Source organism: Callospermophilus lateralis, chromosome 8 (assembly GCF_048772815.1).
Source record: "Callospermophilus lateralis isolate mCalLat2 chromosome 8, mCalLat2.hap1, whole genome shotgun sequence".
Taxonomy (NCBI): domain Eukaryota; kingdom Metazoa; phylum Chordata; class Mammalia; order Rodentia; family Sciuridae; genus Callospermophilus; species Callospermophilus lateralis.
Genome location: NC_135312.1, coordinates 93,508,077 through 93,528,344, shown reverse-complemented (window position 1 = coordinate 93,528,344; position 20,268 = coordinate 93,508,077). Strand labels below are relative to the sequence as shown.

The 20,268-nt window shown below is 37.0% G+C and overlaps 1 protein-coding gene across 1 annotated transcript in view; it reads left to right on the top strand.

Moving 5' to 3' along the window:
- Positions 1 to 1,517, top strand: part of Mttp (microsomal triglyceride transfer protein) — a 48,499-nt gene extending 46,982 nt beyond the window's left edge. The window contains exon 18 of the mRNA XM_076864679.2: positions 1,336 to 1,517. Coding sequence (XP_076720794.2) covers positions 1,336 to 1,510 — 175 coding nt within the window. The 3' untranslated portion in view covers positions 1,511 to 1,517. The remainder of the gene's footprint in view (positions 1 to 1,335) is intronic.
- Positions 1,518 to 20,268: the final 18,751 nt, after the last annotated feature.

Sequence of the window (20,268 nt, the reverse complement as noted above, 5' to 3'; positions counted from 1 at the left end):
AGAATTAAAAGAATAATTAATAAAACTAAGAAGTCAGTTCCTAGGATACCACGCAAGTCCAATGACTAGTTTATTTGATTCTGAATTAAGTCATATTCTAATCCAGAAATAACTCATCAAGATAAAAAAGAGATTTGATTTACTGTAGAAGTTACCACATAGTTTCAGCCAAAATACCAGATGTACATTTGCTGTCTGGTATCTTTCACAATTGTCCTCTGGACAGAAAGTTCAAAACGCCTGGCAACCCATTTACAATGGTTTAAAGGATAAGATGAATTCACAATTCTTAGTTATCCTGTACATCAACCTGTCCTTGTTTAACTTTGAATTCAAGATTAAGTGTTTAGAATTCTGAAAATTTTAAAAAATGGGTTAATAGAATGCTTAATGTCTTAAAAGCCAAATAGATACTTGTTCATGCAACTTCACAACATCTCCTCCAATCTATAGTCTCACGAACACTGTGTCCTTGAACTTTTTTACCATTATTTGGAGCAGTACTGTCCCATGGAGCTAGAATGCTTTGGGTCTAGGTAACACTGATTCTTTAGTGATAGTTATAGAAATCTCTTTGACATAAACTATCTGACTATAAGATAATTTGTGTACTTAAAATAGCAAGTCACAATTTACATCATCTTCTTTGATAACCAGGCCAGAATATCTCATGTTACTAACATTTTATGACCCATATAAGTACAAATATGAATAGGTTATATTTTCATGAAATAAATGTCAGTGCCTTATAGTTAGAATATTAAACTATCACTAACCTATACTATCTTATGCTTAGAATAACCATCCATCCATGCATGAAAAATGTCAACCTTCTAATAGCCAAAATGCAGTGGCCACCAACCCAGCCACATGGTTACCTGGTTTCCATGTTTCACTTGGGCTTGGAGCCTTGGCAATGTTTCCTGTCGGCATTCTCAGCTTAAATCTGGTTGGACTTGCTATTTACCCTAAAGGGGAGTGTCCCGAAGGTGGGGCTTCTGGAATGAGGAGCAGAAGACATCGAAGGCCTGTGAAGCTTAGTTCTATTAAACATCTCCAAAGAAATGAAAGGCATTCAGTCCTTCATTCCAGAAAAATATATGGCAGGATTCCCATATCCCAGGCATTTGGAGTATAATTAGTAGCATGAAAGGAAATGTGAAGAAGAAAACCACCCCATTCGCGGGAGTGGAGCACAGTAATCTTTGGTACTTGAGTCCTTTGACAAATTGTTCTGGGACAGAGGCGTCAAGGGTACACTCAGAAACCTGGCTGGGATGGGTGTGGGGTGACTTTAACGTGTGTGATTTTGTTGTTGCTATTGTCATAATGCAGGCAATATGAGACAAAGTACGAAAGGCTGTCCACAGGCAGAGGCTATGTCTCTCGGAAAAGGAAAGAAAGTCTACTGGCAGGATGTGAATTCCCGCTCCACCAAGAGAACTCGGAGATGTGCAAGATGGTGTTTCCCTCGCAACCGGAAGACTCCTCTTCAGGTGGATGGTTTTGAAACTGAGTGCTGATTTTTCACTTGAATTTGTCTCCTCTAAAGGGATACAATGTGACATGCCTAAGTGCTTGCTCTCTGAGAGCACAGTGTTTACATATTTACCTGTATTTAAGATTTTTGTAAAAAGTGATGGAAAACTTCAATTGATTAAATTTGGGCCTATTCAGTACACTACCTGCAATGTCACTTTGAGTCATCACGTGACACTTTCAACAACTTTCTACTTTTCTTGAACCTCTCTCAAATCCCATCTAGCACAGAGAAATTAGTTCTGCTCTAAAAAGAAACAAGTGTTTAAAAACAAAACAAGCAAACAAAAAGACACATACACTCAGGAGAATCCAATTTTGTTTTGACAGTTGGCAGTCAATAGATACGAAAGCCTTTGAGAGAACCTTAAGCCTGTCTGGCTTTCTACGAAGCATATTGTCTGCTAAGGGGGAAAAAAAATCAGACCTTTTTCTTTTTTTCTTCTCTTTTTTGGGGTGAGGCTGCAGGGAGAGGCTGGAGACCAGACTTTAAAAGAATATTATTAGCCAGCTTTTAGAATTAATATTTACATCTTCTGTTTTATTAAGCATTAAGGTAGAGAATATGCAGAATTAAAACACATCATTTTATCTTTCTGCTAGCCATGCAATGAGACTGCTGGGAATCCATTCAGATCTCTACCTCCTTCCAAAAACAAATGAAATTAGCACATAGAAATTTAAAAAAAAAAACAACTAATTTTGGAAACTCCATTTGACCACTCTTATGCCACATCTGCTTGAGACATGTGGCACACTGTTTTTTATAAGGGACTTCCTTATACAGGTTTCTCTGCCTTGCGTGTTTTGTGGTAGAATCTTGGTTGGTTTTGACTACAATCTGCATGATAACCACTGTAACGGAGAGAACATTGCTTCAAGAAATGGATTTAGATTTTGAAAGTATGAAATGAAATAGTTTATTTGTATGAATTAAACGAGCCATGTCAAACATTTAAAAATATTTATTAATAAAATCTATGTGTTTATTGTGATAAACCCCAAAATGAATGACAGGTGCTTATTTGCCCATTAAACATACACACATATGATGAAGGTTTAGCTAGCCCACTAAGAGCTGTAAATTGAAAATGAAGTGTGATGTAATAAATATGTGGAAATCTTATTGATATCCTTGTGTCTTTTATTACTTCCAACACTATGAGACCAAGATCACATACAGCCAAGCCTCCACAGCAGTGTAGAGCTGGCCAAGGTCACTAGATGGGAGGTCAGAGACATTTGGAGAACAGGCCCCTGAAAACCACAGCAGTCGGGACATGTAAGCTCAAAAAGAAAGCATAAACCTACTTTTCAGAAAACTCCAAACAGCACCTTTATTGTTCTATTACTCACAAGGGAGAAAGGAGTCAGAAACCGAGGGTGGCAGGAGCATAGCGGATGGTTGCATCGGCCACTGAGGAAGCATCGGTAAATATACTGTCAGCTCATGCCATGGCGAGTGGGTCCAGGGCATGAGCTGAAGATATAGTGGGCTGACACACCTCAGCCATGGGTTGTTTAACAACTCACAGCTGCCTCTTTGAAATGTAAAATATTCACTTCCCAAAAAGTGAGACTCTGGTGCCCTGAACATTTGTGCTTTGCCACTCCAGACTGCTTATCTAGCAGAACTTAACCAAATCGCTGCTCACACATGAAGACAGGGCATGCTGGCAACTTTAGCATTCTCCAGAGAAACAAGAAACCATAAGCCTAGGATAAACAGTGACTCCTTTTTAGAGAAACATGGTAGAATTTTAAGAGGCATGGACCATATTCTGCATTTAAAAATGACAGCTCTGACCACTTCACAGTTGCAAATGTCAGACAGCCTCTATCTTCTGTGCAGATGTCTGTCTGGAAACCACATGGTCCTGGAAGATGAGTCTCCAGGCCTCTGCCCAGTCAGCTTCTTCCTATGAGTGGTATGGATGTAGCCAGGCTTCACTTCTATGAACCCTTGTTCCCTGTCATGTGTCCTGTCTTCCCCTTCAAATAAGTGTTAAAACTCACACTTATTTAGTGTTTTTTATTTGCCAAGTATTTTTAAGTGTTTTATATATATATCAAATCATTTAACCTTCACAACAACCTTGTTTAAAAAGTAGTAATATTTCCATGTTGTAGATCAGCACCAATGAGGAAAACATAATGTGAGCCAAATATTTTTACATTTCTAGTAGCTACATTTAAAAGTAAACAGAAACAGGAGAAATTAATTTTAATAATGCATTTTATTTATTTAACTCAATGCATTAAAAGTATTATCATATTAACATGGAATTAATATTAAATTATTAATGGGATATTCTACTTTGGAGAAGGATTGGGTCTTCGAAATGTGATGTGTTATAGCACATTTCAAGATGGCAAAACATATTTTGAGTGCTCAGTATCCTAGAATGGCTAGTGATCACTGAACAGAGCAGTGTAATTATAGATGGAGAAACTGAGGCAGAGAAGACATCTCACTCCACAGAAGACGCTTTGTCACCTAGAAAATGGTAGAACAAGGACTCAGATGTAGACAGTCTCACCCCAGAACCTGCTCTCTCAACTCACTATGCTATATTTACAGGATTCTTTTGGTTACAAAGATTTGTTTATAAGAGAATGAAAATGGTAGGTCAATGAAATTAACAAATGGGACAGTAGCTACAAAGCCTTATATCACACAGTTCTGAGAGTCATTGCCCTTACTCCGTGACTCCTGTATCTCTTTCTGTGATGGTACTAGAGGCAAGTTTGAATTTACAATAACAAATGTACATTTTTTTATAATAGCTTTATGGAGATAGAATTTACACACTATATAAATTCACTCCCTTATAGTAAATAATTTAATATTTTATCACATTCAAAATGTTGTACAGCCATCACCATAATCAATTTTAGAATATTTCCATCATTTCAATAAGAAACCTGTGCTCTTTAGCTATTGTTTCCAATCTTCCCATCTCCCGGTCCTAGGAAATCACTATCCTATTCTCTGTGGTTGTAGATTTATTCTGAACATTTCATGTAGTTGGAATTTAGCATTATACTTTCAAAGTTTCTCTAATTGTAGCATGTGTCAGTATTTTATTCTTTTGATTTGGTCACACAGTATTCTATTATATGGGTGTGCTGTTTGTTTATCCATTCACTCGTGATGGACTTTTGGTTTGTTTCCAGTTTTGACTATTAAGAATAATTCTTTGATAGACAGATTTTGGGGTGGGCAGATTCTTTCATTTCTTTTGCATATATACTTAGGAATGGAGTTGCCACATCAAGTATAACTCCACATTTAACTTTTTGAGTACTGTCAGATTGTTTTTTCAAGTGACTAAACTACTTTATGTTTCCAAATGCAGCATACAAAGGTTCTATTTCCACATTCTAACCAACATTGTGTCTTTCTTTTTTATTATAGATATTCTAGTGGATATTAACTGGCATTCATTATGGTTTTGATTTATATTTTCTTAATGCCTAATGATGTTGAGACTCTTTTGATGTACTTGTTGACCATTTATTTATCTTTTTTAAAGAAAAAGTTATATGGATTCTTTTCCCTTTAAAAAATTGAGTTACTTATCTTTTTATTGAATTGCTAGCATACTTCACATATGTTAGCTATAAGTCCCTTATTATATATATGATTTGCAAATATTTTCTACCATTCTGTGTATTTTCATTTTATTGATAATATATTTTGAAGCACAACAGTTTGTAATTTTAATGAACTCTGTTATTTCTTTCATTTTGTTTGTGCTTTTGGTATCATATCAAGAAAAAGTCATTCCCAAATCCAAAATCACAAAGATTTATTCCTATATTTCCTTCCAAGAATTCTGTAGTTTAAGTTTTTAAATTTAGGTACTAGATTCATTTTTGTACATTGTGTGAAGGAGGGGGTCCAAAATCATTCTTTTGTATAGGGATATCTAGTTGTTCCAATAGCAATCTTGAAAACTTTGTTCTTTCTCCCTTGAATTGTTTTGATATCCTTGTTGAAAATCAATTAACCATGAATAGGGAGGCTCAACTCTGGATTGTTCATTTAATTCCATTATTTGACATGCCATATTTATGCCATTACTACACTGTCTTGATAACTGTTGCTTCATACTAAGTTTGAAAATGGGAAGTATGAATCCACATATTTTGTTCTTTTTCAAGATTATTTTGGTCATTCTAAGTACTTTGAGTTTCTGTATGAATTTTAGAATCCGCTTGTCAATTTCTACAAAGCCCAGTTGGAATTAATAGGGATTGTGTTGAAACTGTGCATAAATTTGGGGAGTATTGCCATCTTAATTATATTACTTCTTAACCAATAAACATGAGACATCTTTCCATTACTTAAATCTTTAATTTCTTTTAATGTTTTGTAATTTTCAGAGTATAAGCTTTACCCTTCTTTTGATAAATTTATTCCAAATATTTTAAGATTTTCAATGCTGTTATAAATGCAATTGTGGTTTTTCAACTGTTTGTTGCAAATATGTAGAAATGCATACTTTTTGCATTTATTGTGTATGTATCCTGCAACCCAGCTAAACCCATTTAATAGTTCTAATATCTTTTTGCAGATTCCTTAGAATTTTCTGTTAAAAAAAGTGCATGGAGATAGTTTTACTTATCTCTTTCTAATCTGGATGGCTTTTATTTCTCTTTTATTGCCTAATTTCTCTCAATGCAATCTCCAGCACAATGTTAAGTAAAAGCAGAGAGAGTGCACATAGCAAAGATGACAGTGTCGTGAAAATGTGACAGGCTGCCAATAGCTACAGAGCAGGAAAGCAAGGCCCAAATCATGCAGTCATCACATTAGTTCTCTTTTCACTAAGTACAAATAAATCAAAGCTCATTTAAAATCATCTCAGTGGCCTCCTGTTAAAGGACGGGAACACAGAATTCAGGGGACCTATCCTAGCATTCAGAATCTGTTCAAGATTCAAATTGGTTGAAACCTCAGCATTCCTTACCAGTGGAGCTGTCACCTAAATAAGGCAGTGAGAAGAAAAGGGAGCAGGAAAGAATAGAGAGGCCAGGCCTGGAATCTCAGCTCCATTACCCACTGGTAAATGATTTGGGACATGCGACTCAGGTTGTCATTGCCGAAAGAGGTATGATAATTTCTATTTCACTGTGCTGTTTAAAGATCCAGGGGATAATGCCTATAAAGCATAGCGCATGACACACAGTAGTATTTGGTTAATGTGTGTGCCATCAGAGATGCAGTGAGCAAGGTTCTCATCAATGGTTATTGATAAAAGAGGTTTTTTTTTTGTTTGTTTTTTCCATTTTGTTTCTACTTCCACCTTGCAAGCAATTGGAGAGCCCAGGGTTATTTCTTCTCTAACTCTCAGGGCTTGGAGTAGTACAGCATTAGGTATCATTCACATGCAGCATCCAGGAAGGTGGGACGAGGAGAGTAAGGCAGAGAATGAGATTTGGAGCAAGGTACTCCTGTACATCTGAGATCTTACCTCTTCCTCTTATTACTGATATAAAATTTTAAACCTCTAAACCTCTCAGCTTCTACATCTGTCAAACAAGCAGCAGCCTATAGGTGGTTGTGCAGATGAAATAAGGTCAAGGGAAAGTGCCTGGCACTTCATTAGTATTCACTAATGTTAACTTTTAATATGCAGCCCTATAGCACTCCTGAGTGTCAAGTTCTGACTTTGGGGAGTGACTCTATTTTTTGGACTTTTACTCATGAGCATATGAGATTTGGAAAGGTTACCAGTTTTGTTATTTTATTTACTTATCATGTAAACACTATTTTCACATTATAACAAATTTTTCATTTTGTGTAAAACATGACTTTTGTCCATTTCTCCATAGGCCCAAGTTAACTTGAGGTTCTACTGATTTTTTTCATCAAGTTCTATTGCCTCTGTCCTCTGTGAATGTGGTAATTACTAAGAGGAAAGAATGAGTATTTTCATGAGGAAGTAGGAAATGAGTCTAAAATTCAGTCTCAAAATAGGCATTTTCCAATAAGAAGTTCTTGAAAACCGTATTAAGAGAATTCCATGTCTGTTACGGTTTGCACATGAGGTATCCCCCAAAAGCTCATGTGTGAGACAATGTGAGAAGGTTTAGAGGAGAAATGATGGGTTATGAGACCCTTAACCCAATGAGTGAATTAATCCCCTGATGAGGATTAACTGAGTGGTAACTGAAGGTGGGTAGGAAATGGCGGAGGAGGTGGACATTGGGGGGCTTGGCTTTGGGGTATATATTTTGTATCTGGTAAGTGGAGTCCCTCTCTGCTTTCTGATTGTCATGTGAGCTGCTTCCCTCTGCCACACTTTTCCACCAGATGTTCTTCCTCACCTCGAGCTCTGAGGAATAGAGCCTAGTGTCTATGGGTCGAGACCTCCAAAACTGTGAGCTCCCAAATAAACTTTTCCTCCTCTAAAATTGTTCTTGTCAGGTCTTTTAGTCACAGCAGCAAAAAAGCTAAATAAAACAATGTCATAAATGAAATAGATAGTTTTTAATGAAAGGGAAGAAAATGCCAGAAGACCATACTTCAGCCTAATCATTATCTTTCTCAGAACTTGAGCATAAGACTATTATTCTTAGTCACTCTCCTCCCTATCAGTTTCTTTTTCTATGCCAAGATCCATGTAAGAAATAGAGTTACTACATGAAACTTTTAAAACTGGGTAATTTGAGAAGAACTCAATAAACTTCATAAAGATATGGGCAGGGTGTAGGGAAACCACAGGGTACAGTGTAGCACCCTGAGACTGAGAACAGGAGGGAGGCTGACAGGTGAAGGGGTGGAAAGAGCTGTGGTTTTGGGTTGAGGGCATGAACAGCGTTTCTTATCTCCACCAGGAGAGAAACAGATACCTGACCTCAACTTCTTCCCTCTGATCACCTGAAGACCATTGAAATAGCCAGAGGGCAAGAGTTCTGAATGTTCTAGACTAGAACATTCTAGAACATTCTAGAGCTGGTGGAGAGAGTCAAGAGTGGTTTGGAGGGGGGAAATAGAAGAAATCTAGCCCACCCATGTGATGGATTCTTTCCTGCAATTTGTTAATGGAGGGTCCATTAGGATGAAGAAATGTACTAGGTTGAAAAAGAATACCAGCAAGATAGATTGCCTTACCTCCAGAAACAGTGCAATGAGGAAAGCAACACAAATAAAAATAGTTTTGTGCCATTTAGCACAATGGTATAAATGTTACCCCCAAAAAATGTGTTCAAAATCTCGAGGTTTTACTGATTTTCTTCATCAAGTTCTATTGCCACTGTCCTCTGTGATTGTGGTAATTACTAAGAGGAAAGAATTTTCATGAGGAAGTGTGAGATGAGTCTAAAATTCAGTCTCAGAATAGGTATTTTCCAATAGGAAGTTCTTGAAAAATGTATTAAGAGAATTCCACGTCTGTTATGGTTTGGATGTGAGGTGTCCCCCAAAAGCTCATGTGTGAGAGAATGTTAGAAGGGAAAGATAAAGAAAACATCACTGAGGAGGTGATATTTGAACTAGGCCCCATGATTTCTTTGTTGTTACCTCAGTTACTACTTACCCAGAACTGGCCTCTGGCTTTGGCTGTGTGTATCAGCTTCCTGTACTATCCATGGCATCCAAAACCCCAGGGTGGAGTCAGTCCTGTTTATCTTCAGCTTGGGTGTGTAAACAATTTGCACGCTCAGAGATCTTGCTGTACAATTGGAAATTCTTTTTGATGAGATTAGAAAAGAATATGAAAATTTAGATTCATAAAAATTCCACCACTGAATGACATCAGTAATCCTTTGCTACCCTCCTATTAATAAAAGTTTAATTTATTCACAGTTGACTTGGAACATCACATAAACCTATAAACTGTTTCACCATTCTATTTTTATTAGAAAGATTCCTGCCATAATCTTCTAGGATTACATGTAAAAAGTGTGGACATCTCTTTCCAGAGTAGGCTTCGGTTTAAATTACCTGATTTGTTTTTTTAGTGAAACTGAATCAACTCCAGTCTGTTTCAGGGTACCTATTTCCACTCTTAAAAAATGTACTTAAATGTATTTCTCCCACTTAGTTTTCTTAAAGATTAACCATGTAAACACAGTCATAAAATAAGAAGTCAGTATGAAAGAAAATATTCAAATTGTTGAGATATACAAAGATGCTTAAAGATAGAGCTGTTCTTATATATTCCTTAACTAGGAAAGAAGACTTTAGCACTTTAATGAGATCTGAAGCACGGTAAATACAAACTACTTGGCTAATCAGACAAGTCCTCCAAATTAAAATTATTTATGCCCAACCAAAGTCTCCCTCTATCTTTATTTCTTAACCAACATTTCATATTGCATTTAAGTGCCAGGTATTACTACAGGCACTTCATAAGAATCAAATCAGATAAGGACTATTATATCCTCTGTCTATGAGAATCAAAGCACATAAAGTGTTAGAGAGGTTATGTGTTTCATTCTAGCCTAGGATGCATGACATTATGAACAACATTGCCTCTTGTCCCTGCAGGGTGGCTCTCCCAAAGAGACCTTACTCTTGACTGTTCCTCTTTTCTTATCGTTCTCCTGCCTTCCTGCCTAAATGGATCTTCCCAAGCCCAGCTCCTATCCCATTTCCTGTGCCTAGAAGCTGCCAGCCACAGAGATACCTGCTTCCCAGGTATGCTTATTACATATACCCGCATAGGAATTAACCATACCAACTTAGATGATTGTTCTTCTCCATTGCCTCCTGTTGGTATATTCTAGTTTTTATTTTTTTAATGTATTTGTTTTTCTTATGTAAGTATTTTATCTTCCCAAATAAAAATGTAACCTTCTCAAACTAGGATGATGCATATAGTCTTTAGTATCCTGCATGCAGTGGGTGACAAGTGTTCAATGACTACCAAACTACACCCAGGGCATTTTTAACTAAGAGTGCTCCTCAAGATGGCCAAGGTGTCATTTAAAGAGGACAGATTTGTGTCACAATCTCCATAGCAAAGTAATGTACTCTGCCTCCATAGTACAGTGCTCTTATTACTTTTTTATTTTATTAAAAGAATAAAACTAAATAAAATGTCAAAAAATAAAGGCTGGATTAAATTTACTAAAAAAGGAGTGTTTTGATCAGTTTTTGTGTTTCTGTGACTAAAAACCTGACAAGAAAGATGGTGGAATAGAGGAGGCCTCTTTCCTGGCTGAAATGTGGCATGAAACCCTGAAAGCAGACAGGCAGCTTGTCTGCAAGGTGGGTGAACAACAAAGAAAGAGGGGGCGCTATGCAGGAATTTAAAACCAGACATTGAAAACAGACCAAGGACACAGGAGGGTGAATATAATAAGGTAAGGGAAAATATCAGCAGCGCCATAGCTGCTGCTGTGGCCAGGCCAAAGAATAGCCAACGATCCCTCCATGAGCATAGTGAAGGGTAAAGGAACCCATATTTTGGGGAGGCTTGAGGCGTATCTGGGTATGGAGTGTTTAGAGATCAGGGACATTGCCCAAAACAAATCTGAAAGACACACTGCATAATATCTGTGTGCAGGGAAAGAAGCGGCCATCTCTCCAAGCAGCCTGAGGAGGACAAAGGAAGGAACCATTCTGCAGCCATGGCACAAGCGCTGGCAGTTAAGGGAGTAGATTCCTGGAAAACCCAATTTTGACCTGAAATACAGGCCCAGTAAGCATAGAGTATGCTTCAGTGACCAGGAGAGAATCAAATGTGGAAAGAGGTTTATGCAGGGGACAACTGGTTGCAGAAACCCACTCAGCTCTACTGCCCCCACTCCAGTCGGATTGCTTGGCAGATCTTCTAGGAGAGATGCCTCTGGCCAGGAACTCAGAGGGGTTGGAGCAGGAGAGACTGAGACCAGGAAACGTGGGATCTGCAAATGATGTAGGAAACTAAGAATTGGCTCCCTTACCACAGGAGTGAAACCCAGGGGAGATCCCTGGGGTACAGTCTTCCACCATGGACTAGCAAGTACTGGGTCCTGGAGGTGAGCTGATTTAAATCTCCAGAACAATTGACATTAACCAAAGAGCCTGGAACCTGCCTAAGCCTAAACCCTAACTCCAGGAATTCCACAAGGGATTACCTCTCTCTCTAGCAATCCAGAGGGTGAAGCATCAAGCTCCAGATGACCCTACCAAAAACTGCTGAAAAGAGAAGCTTAGACTATTTTGAACTTCAATGAAAAGAATTCTTTAGCTCTTCATCAAGATCTTTTTTCCCCCCACTTTTTTTTTTTAAATTCTTTTTCTTTGTTTAATTGTGACCTTAATGGACACTTATACATTTTTTATATGTTTTTTCTCATTTCTAGCATTTTTGAAGTCAGTTATTTTTCATGGACTAGTTTTTTTGTGAACTAGGATGTTTGATCAAAATATTTTATTTTTGTTTTGTATTCTACTATTTTTTTTTGAAATTTTTGCTTTATATATTTTTACTTTATATATTTTTTTTTCTCCTGCCTGTTTCCCTTGAGTCTCCTTTTCTTCTGCTAACAGCCAATCTCTATCTTTCACTCTTCCTTTAATTTTTTAAATTATCTTCTCTCCTTCTCCCTCATAACCATAATATCATATATCACTTCTTTTCTCTCCCTGTCCACCATTTAAACTTGTAAACCCTTTTGCAAACTTGTTGTTTTTATTGTAGTCAAGTAAACCCTTTTGCAAACTTGTTGTTTTTATTGTAGTCAATAACTGATCATATTATTTCTGCTTATTGTGATAATTAACATTGTAGACATCATAGTAGGAACTATTTTGTTGAATGCTGTACATTGTTTGAAGTAGTTGCTGTTATTATTTGTCCCCCCCTGAACAGTGAGGTACTGGAAACCTTCAGGGACACTGTAAGTCCACAGAGTAAAAACTTAACTGTCTCAGATCCATACTGTTAGATGGGTAGACACACAAACATCATGAAAAAGCAAGGGAAAAAGTCACCCCAAATAAATCAAGATAATCCAATAAGAGAATCCATTGATAGAACAGTGGAGGAAATGTCAGAAAGGAGTTTAGAATGTAAATAGTTAAACTTATCTTCAAAGTAAACACGGTGTAAGGAATGAAATCAGAAAGAAAATACAGGAAGTGAAAGATAACTTCAATAAAGAGGCAGAGATTTTGAAAAAAAAAGCAGAAATTCTCAGAATGAAGGAACTGATAAACCAAATTAAAAATTGAATCTAAAGCATCACCAACAGACTAGACCACATAGAAGACAGAACCTCAGGCAATGGAGACAAAATATATAATCTTCAAAACAGAGTTGTCTATGGAAAGATAATGTTAAAAACCATAAAAAGAACTTCCAAGAACTATGGGATAACATGAAAAGACCAAACTTAAGATTTATCAAGATAGATGAAGGTGCATAGATACAAACGATAAACAAAAGTTAAAAGAATTCACAACTAGAAAACCTGCACTACATAACATCCTCAATACAATTTTCCATGAAGAGAAAATGAAAAAAAAAAAAAAGTGAAAACCAGCAAAGGGAGGAAGTGCACTAAAGGAATAGTCAATCAAACAGAAACTAATTCAAATTAAAAACTAGAAATAAACCAAATTGACTAGGAATAATAACCTTGAATGTTAGTGGCATAAATGGCTCAATCAAAAGACATAGGCTGGCAGATTGGCTTAAAAAACAGGACCCAACAATATGCTGTCTCCAATAGACTCACCTTATAGGCAAAGACATCGACAGACTGAAGGTGAAAGTGTAGGACAAAACATATCACTTACATGTATCACATAAACAAGCAGGGATTTCTATCCTGATATCAGATAAAGTGGACTTCAAGCCATAGCTAGTCATAAGGTATAAAGAAAGACATTTCATGCTGCTTAAGGGAATCATATACCAACAAGACATAACAATCATAAGTTAACATCCATAAATCAAATGCGTTCCTATACGTCAGTGATGAATCCACTGAAAGAGAAATTAGGAAAACTATCTCATTCACAATAGCTCCCTCCCCCCCAAAATTAAATATTTGAGATTCAATCTAACAAAGAAAGTGAAAGATATCTACAATGAAAATTATTGACACTAAAGAAAGAAATTCAAGAAGACTTTAGAAGATGGAAAGATCTCTCATGCTCTTGGATAGACAGAATTAAAATTGTCAAAATGGCCATAATTCCATTTTGACAAAAGCGCTATACAAATTTAATGCAATTCCTATAAAGAACTCAATGGCATAATTCTTAGAAATAGAAAAAGCAATCATAAAATTCATTTGGAAAAAAAGAGACCCAGAACAGCCAAAGCAATCCTTAGCAAGAAAAGTAAAGCAGGAGGCATCACAATACCAGAACTTAAATTATACTACAGAGCCATAGTAACAAAAATAGCATATTATTGGCACCAAAATGGATCTGTAGACCAATGGTACATATTAGAAGACACAGAGACAAACCTACGTAAATATAAATATCTTATACTATATAAAGATGCCATGAACATATAATGGAGAAAAGATAACTTCTTCAACAAATGGTGCTGGAAAAACTGAAAATCCATATAAAGCAAAATGAAATTAAACCCCTGTCTCTCACCATGCACAAAAATCAACTCAAAGTGGATCAAGGACTTAGACATTAGACCAGAGACCCTGTGCCTAATAGAAGAAAAAGCAGGCCCATGTCTTCACCATTTTAGCTTAGGAACTGACTGACTTCCTTAACAAGACTCCACAAAAAGTAAAATAGAGAATCAATAAATAGGATGGAATCAAACTAAAAATCTTCTTCTCAGCAAAGGAAACAATGACTAATGTGAAGAGAGAGCCTGAAGAATGGGAGAAAATCTTTACCACATGCACCTCAGATAGAGCATTAATCTCCAGAATATATAAAGAACTCAAGAAACCCCAAATCCAATCAATAAATGGGCTAAGGAACTGAAAAGACACTTCACAGAGGAAGAAATATGATTGGTTAACAAATATATGAAAATATGTTCAACATCTCTATCAATTAGAGAAATGCAAATCAAAACTACACTGACATTCCATCTCACTCCAGTCAGAATGGCAATTATCAAGAATGCAAGCAACTATAAATGCTGAGGAGGACATGGGAGAAAAGGTACACTCATACATTGCTGGTGGGACTGCAAATTGGTGCATCCACTATGGAAAGTACTATGGAGATTCCTCAGAAAACTTGGAATGGAGCCACTATTTGACCCAGCTATCAAAATCAGCATACTACAGTGACACAGCCATATCAATGTTTATAGCAGCTCAATTCACAATAGCTAAACAATAGAACCCATCCTAGGTGCCCTTCAAAAGATGAATAGATATGGCTGGAGTTGTAGCTCAGTGGTAGTTTACTTGCCTAGCATGTGTGAGGCACTGGATTCAATCCTCTGCACCACATAAAGATAAATAAATTAAAAAAAATAAAGGTATTGCATCCATCTACAACTAAAAAAATATTTTTTAAAAAAGATGAATGGATAAAGAAATTGTGGTATATATACACAATGGAATATTATTCATCCTTAAAGAAGAATGAAATGATACAGTTTGCTGATCAAACTATATCATAGAGCTGGAGAATATCATGCTAAGTGATAAGCCGATTCCAGCAAAACCAAAGGCCGAATGTTTTTTCTGATATACACATGCTTATCCACAATTGGGGGGCAGCTAGGGAAGAATAGAGGTACTTTGGATTAGATAGAGGGGAGTGAAGGGAGGGTAGGGGGTTGGGGCTAGGAATAATAGTAGAATAAATTGAATATTTTTTGTATGAAAGATGATATGTCATGAGCTTTGTAATGTTTTGAACAACCAATAAAAAAATGAAAAAAAAATAAATATATTGGATATTTTTACCCTATATACATATATGATTACAAAACCACTGTAAGTCTGCATCATGTACAACCAGAAGAATGAGAAATTATACTCCATTTCTGTATGATGTGTCAAAATACATTCTACTGTCATGTATAACTAATTAGAATAATGCAAAAATGCAAAAAAAAAAATCTGAAAAGAACAACTTAGTGGAGGTAAACTTATTTTGGCTCATGGTTCAAAGGTTTAGTCCATAGTCAGCCAAGTCCATTGCTCTGGAACCAAGTGAGCAGAACATCATGGCTGAAGGTCACGGTAAGGGAGCTTCTCCATTCATGGCAGCCAGAAAACAGAAGAGCGGAAGGGCCACAGGGAAGATGACCCTTTCCAGGGTATAGCTCCAGTGACCCAACTTCTCTAGCCATGCCCACTTTCCTACAGTCACTACCCAGTCTCTTCAATCTATAATAGACTGATTACATACAGCTCTCACAACCCAATCATTTCACCTCTGAACATTCCTGCATGAAGACAACAGCTTATCCAAACCATAACAGGAAGGAAAACACTCTTTCTTAAACTATATTTTAAATATGTTCATTAAAATTCTGGAACACCACCAGTGAACTCTCATCATGTACAGCCACAAGAATGGGATCCTAATTAGAATAAGGATAGGCTCCAGGTATATAGAATACATCAAAACACACTCTACTATCATGTATATCTAAAAGAAAGATTTAAAAAAAGATACCTCCCCCAAATAAATAAATAAATAAATAAAATCTTGAGACAGACATTTACTGCCTTCATTTAAAAAAAAAAAACAAAAACGTGGAAAAGAGAATTCAAGAGGAACTGTCTCGTTGGGTACTATTGCACTAGCTTAATGGGTCAAAAGCAGAGTTCTTGCCTTAAAATATCAGCCTTCCTCCTTCCCTCCAGGAAAATATTCAACCTGTGGTGGTCACTGCCCATGGTCCATAGCAGCAGTTCTTAAATTTATAAAAGAAGCACCCAGAGAGCTTGTTAAAACATAGATTGGCACTTCTCATCAGTCCCCCTCCATTTCTGATAAACAACCCTGGAGGGGGGCCAAGGATTTGCACTGGAAACACATAAGCATCACAGGTAATGCCTATGATGTAGCCATGGCAACCACACTGTGAGTGCCCTGCTTGGTTGAGAGCCCTACTCCAGAGAAATTTGACCCAGGGAGGAAGGAATACACTTAAAATCCTAAGATCATTAGTCTTTCCAGTGTTTATAAACTGCAGGGTGGCGGTGGGTAGACATAAAAGCCAAGTCTGTACTTTCTGCAGTAAAATATGTACTTCTACAAATCACAAGGAACCTCTTATCCTTCTATTTTTAGAATAATATCAAAGGAAACACAAAAGCAGAAGTTTCTAACTGGGGTATTCGCATGGCAACTCTTCATTAGAATCAAATATTTCTAAAGAATTGAGAATATAAGTGTGCTGAAAATAGTGGAATTGGGAATCTCATGTCAAAATTTTAAGAGCGCTCATGATCTTTATTCAGTAATACTAAGTAGAGAACTTGATCTCATAGAAATACTCAGAGGTGCAAAGATTTACATTTAAAAACGTTCATCACAGCTTTATTTTCATAGCCCAAAACTATAATAAGCCAAATAATTAAAATATGAAATTAGTTAAACATTATGTTGCAACAATGTGAAGAAATAAGATACAGTCATTAATATTTGTTCCTCCAAGAAAATTAGAAAATAGAAGAGATAAATTCATAATATTATGAAGCAAAAAAGTAGACAAAAAATAGCCTGTAAAATATGAAATACACTTATAAATATTTATTTTTCTGAAGGCTACTTGTATAATGAGTCTTAAGAATCAAGTGCTTAAGAATTCTTTCCCCAATTTTTCAAGTTTTCAACTTTTAAACTATTTTCCAAAGTTCCTTCCGTGAATTTGCATTATATTTATAAATGGGAAAAAAATCACAATAAATGGTTTGAGTATTTTTTTAAGCAACCTATGTAGCAATGAATTTGAATTTTTCAGAGACAGAAGTGCCAAAATAAAGAGGTACGTTGAAGTAGTTAACATTTCTTAAAAGGTAACTAGAGACTAAGAATAATATGTATTATCTCATTGTAATTTTCACATTATAATAATATCTACCATATGTTATAACAGTATAATGTTCTGTAATACTATAGAGTACATGTGCATACATACAACATTCTAGTATGTGATTATGCTAGTTTTACAAGGAAGATAACATAGGTTTAAGAATTCAAAGTAACTTGGTAATAAGGGGTTGAAGTGAATTTTGAACCCGGGCATCCCTGACTTGAAAAAACGTGTTCTTTCTTTTTATCCCATGGTGGAAGAGGTAAAGATATATAAAACTTTAGAGAAGATTAAATATTCAAGGGATGATCATTGATCTGGCTATAAATTCAAGAGGCAGAAAACAAAATATTAGTTTCTGCTAAGTATTTGGATGACTACTTTTTATACTACTTCTGCTTGATAAATACTTACTCAAAAAGTTTCGATCATACTGCTTGTCCTTCATTCCTCCTTCTGCGCCCTTCGGTGACTGACCTGTCCCTGCAAAGCCAAACGGCTTTGCTTTCAATCCCTTGCCTTGCTCTGGTTTTCCTGGGGCTGTTCACACCTAGCCCTCTTTACTCCCCTGCCCACCCCATGCTGGGTGGTGGACATGAATCTCTTGTCAGTGGCTGCTGTCCAGTTTCCTCTATGAATCTCCACGCCTCTGGCAAGGTTTAAACTAGACAGCTTCATCAGCATATCAGGCATGCTCACCATATTTAAAGGCTTCCTGAAATCCTAACCTCTTCAGGAATTAGAGAACCTGGCATATAGTAAACATTTTTTCTATCCCAAAGAAAGTTGATTCCCTCACATCCAAGCGATTTCTGCCCTCAAGACCCCAAAATATTGCTCAAAACACAAAAAGCAAACATGTCCACCAAAACTTTTTGTGGTGGGTGTGGTGGGGGGCAGGGACTGAACTCAGGGGCACTTTATCACTGAACTGTATCCTTAGTCCTTTCTTTCATTTATTTATTTATTTATTTATATCTTGAGACACGGTCTCACAAAGTTGCTGAGATTGGCCTCAAACTTGTGATCCTCCTGCCTCAGCCTCCTGAATCACTGGGATTTATAGGGGTATGCCACAGCACCTAGCCCACCAAAATTTTTATAAACTACTCTCATTCTAGGTTTTGCTTTTTTCCCTTAGAATGAGCCTACACTGATCTGAGAACTGACTTTAGAATTCCTTCTTAAAAGTATCTGTTTGCCAGGTGCTCTGTTGAGAGCCTGTAATCCCAGCTACTTGAGAGGCTGAGGAAGGAGGATCACAAATTAGAATCCAGCCTCAAAAATTTAGCAAGACCCTGTCTCAAAATAAAATACAAAGGGCTGGGGATGTAGCTCAGTGATAGAGCAGCCCTGAGTTCAAATCCCAAGTATTGGAAAAAATAAGAAGTATGTATTTAAAATGCTTCTTAATGAGTATGATTTTTTTAATGTGTCCCCAAATTCTTTGGCACTCTTCCTATTAAGATGTGGGCATTGTGTTCCTGTCTGTTGAATCTTAGTTCCACAATTGCTTGTTAAATAGAGAATAGAAAAGTGATGCTGTTTGTGAGATAGGCTTTAAGAAACTAGCAGCATCTGCTTCCTGCCTCCTGGGATACACACTGTTGGAACATAGCCACCATGTGTTTAGGAAGCCCAAGCAGCAAGAAACTCAAATGAAAAGGAATTCAGGCCATTTGCTCTCCACCCCAGCTGAGCAAACAGCTGAACTCTGGCATCAACTTCTCAGGCATGTAAGTGAGCCATCATGTGAGTGTATTCTGCAGTCCCTTCTGTACTGATGTGTGAAGCAGAGAAACCTTCCGTGTTGAACCCTGCCCAAGCTGCAGATTCATGAGCTAAATAAATGATTTTTATTGTTTCTAAACCACTAAGTTTGTGGGTAGATTGTTGCTCAGCAATATGTAACTAGACAATGGCATGCTTGGGTTTTGAAGGTAAGATCTTCTGGATAGAATATAAAGGGTCTGCATTAGTAGGGCTTAATTAGGAGGCTAAATTGTTCTATAGAATAAATGACAGTAACCTGGCATGGTGGGACACACCTCAATTCCAGCTACTTAGGCAGCTGAGGCAGGAATATTTCAGGTTTGAGACTACCCTTAGCAACTTAGCCAGATCCTATCTTAAAAAAAGAAATGGGGTTGTGAGCTCAGTGGTAGAGTGCCCATAGGTTCAGTTTCCAGTAACACACATACACACACACACAAAACAAAACAAAACCAGAAAATTGAAAGTTTGCAAGCCAGCAAACTAGAGAATAGAGAAAGAGGAGAGCTAAAGGAGAGAGAGAGCTCTAGCCATAGGGAGAGTGGTTGGTGCATCTATGAACTCAACAACCAGTGAAAATTACCTTGGCACAGGACTATTAAAGAATAGGAATTCGGTGGTTCAGGTTTAAGGTGTTTGATAATGCAGCTTGCCTGTCATGTGATGGACCTCTTACTAATCCCTATCCTGTTTATCTAAATCTTCAGCAAAATCCTGTCCCCCCCCCCCCAACAAGCCTGTGAGTCTGGAATACTTGGGATCGGGTCGGTATGCTGTCATAAAAGCTACTGCAGCAACACAAGGCAGAGAACAGTAAGCACCTGAGCAAAATGGAGACCGTAGTTTGAAATGCATTGAAAGGAAAAGCTGGAAGAGGTAACTTGAAAACATAAGGTCTGTAACTGAACTCCTTTTTTCTTGTAGGCTCTGTGTACCCCAAGCCCTGGACATATATGAGGAATCCTGGATATCCTTCTTTCTGGGGTATCGGTTAGAGTGTCTTGGGCTTCAGTCCTAAGACTTA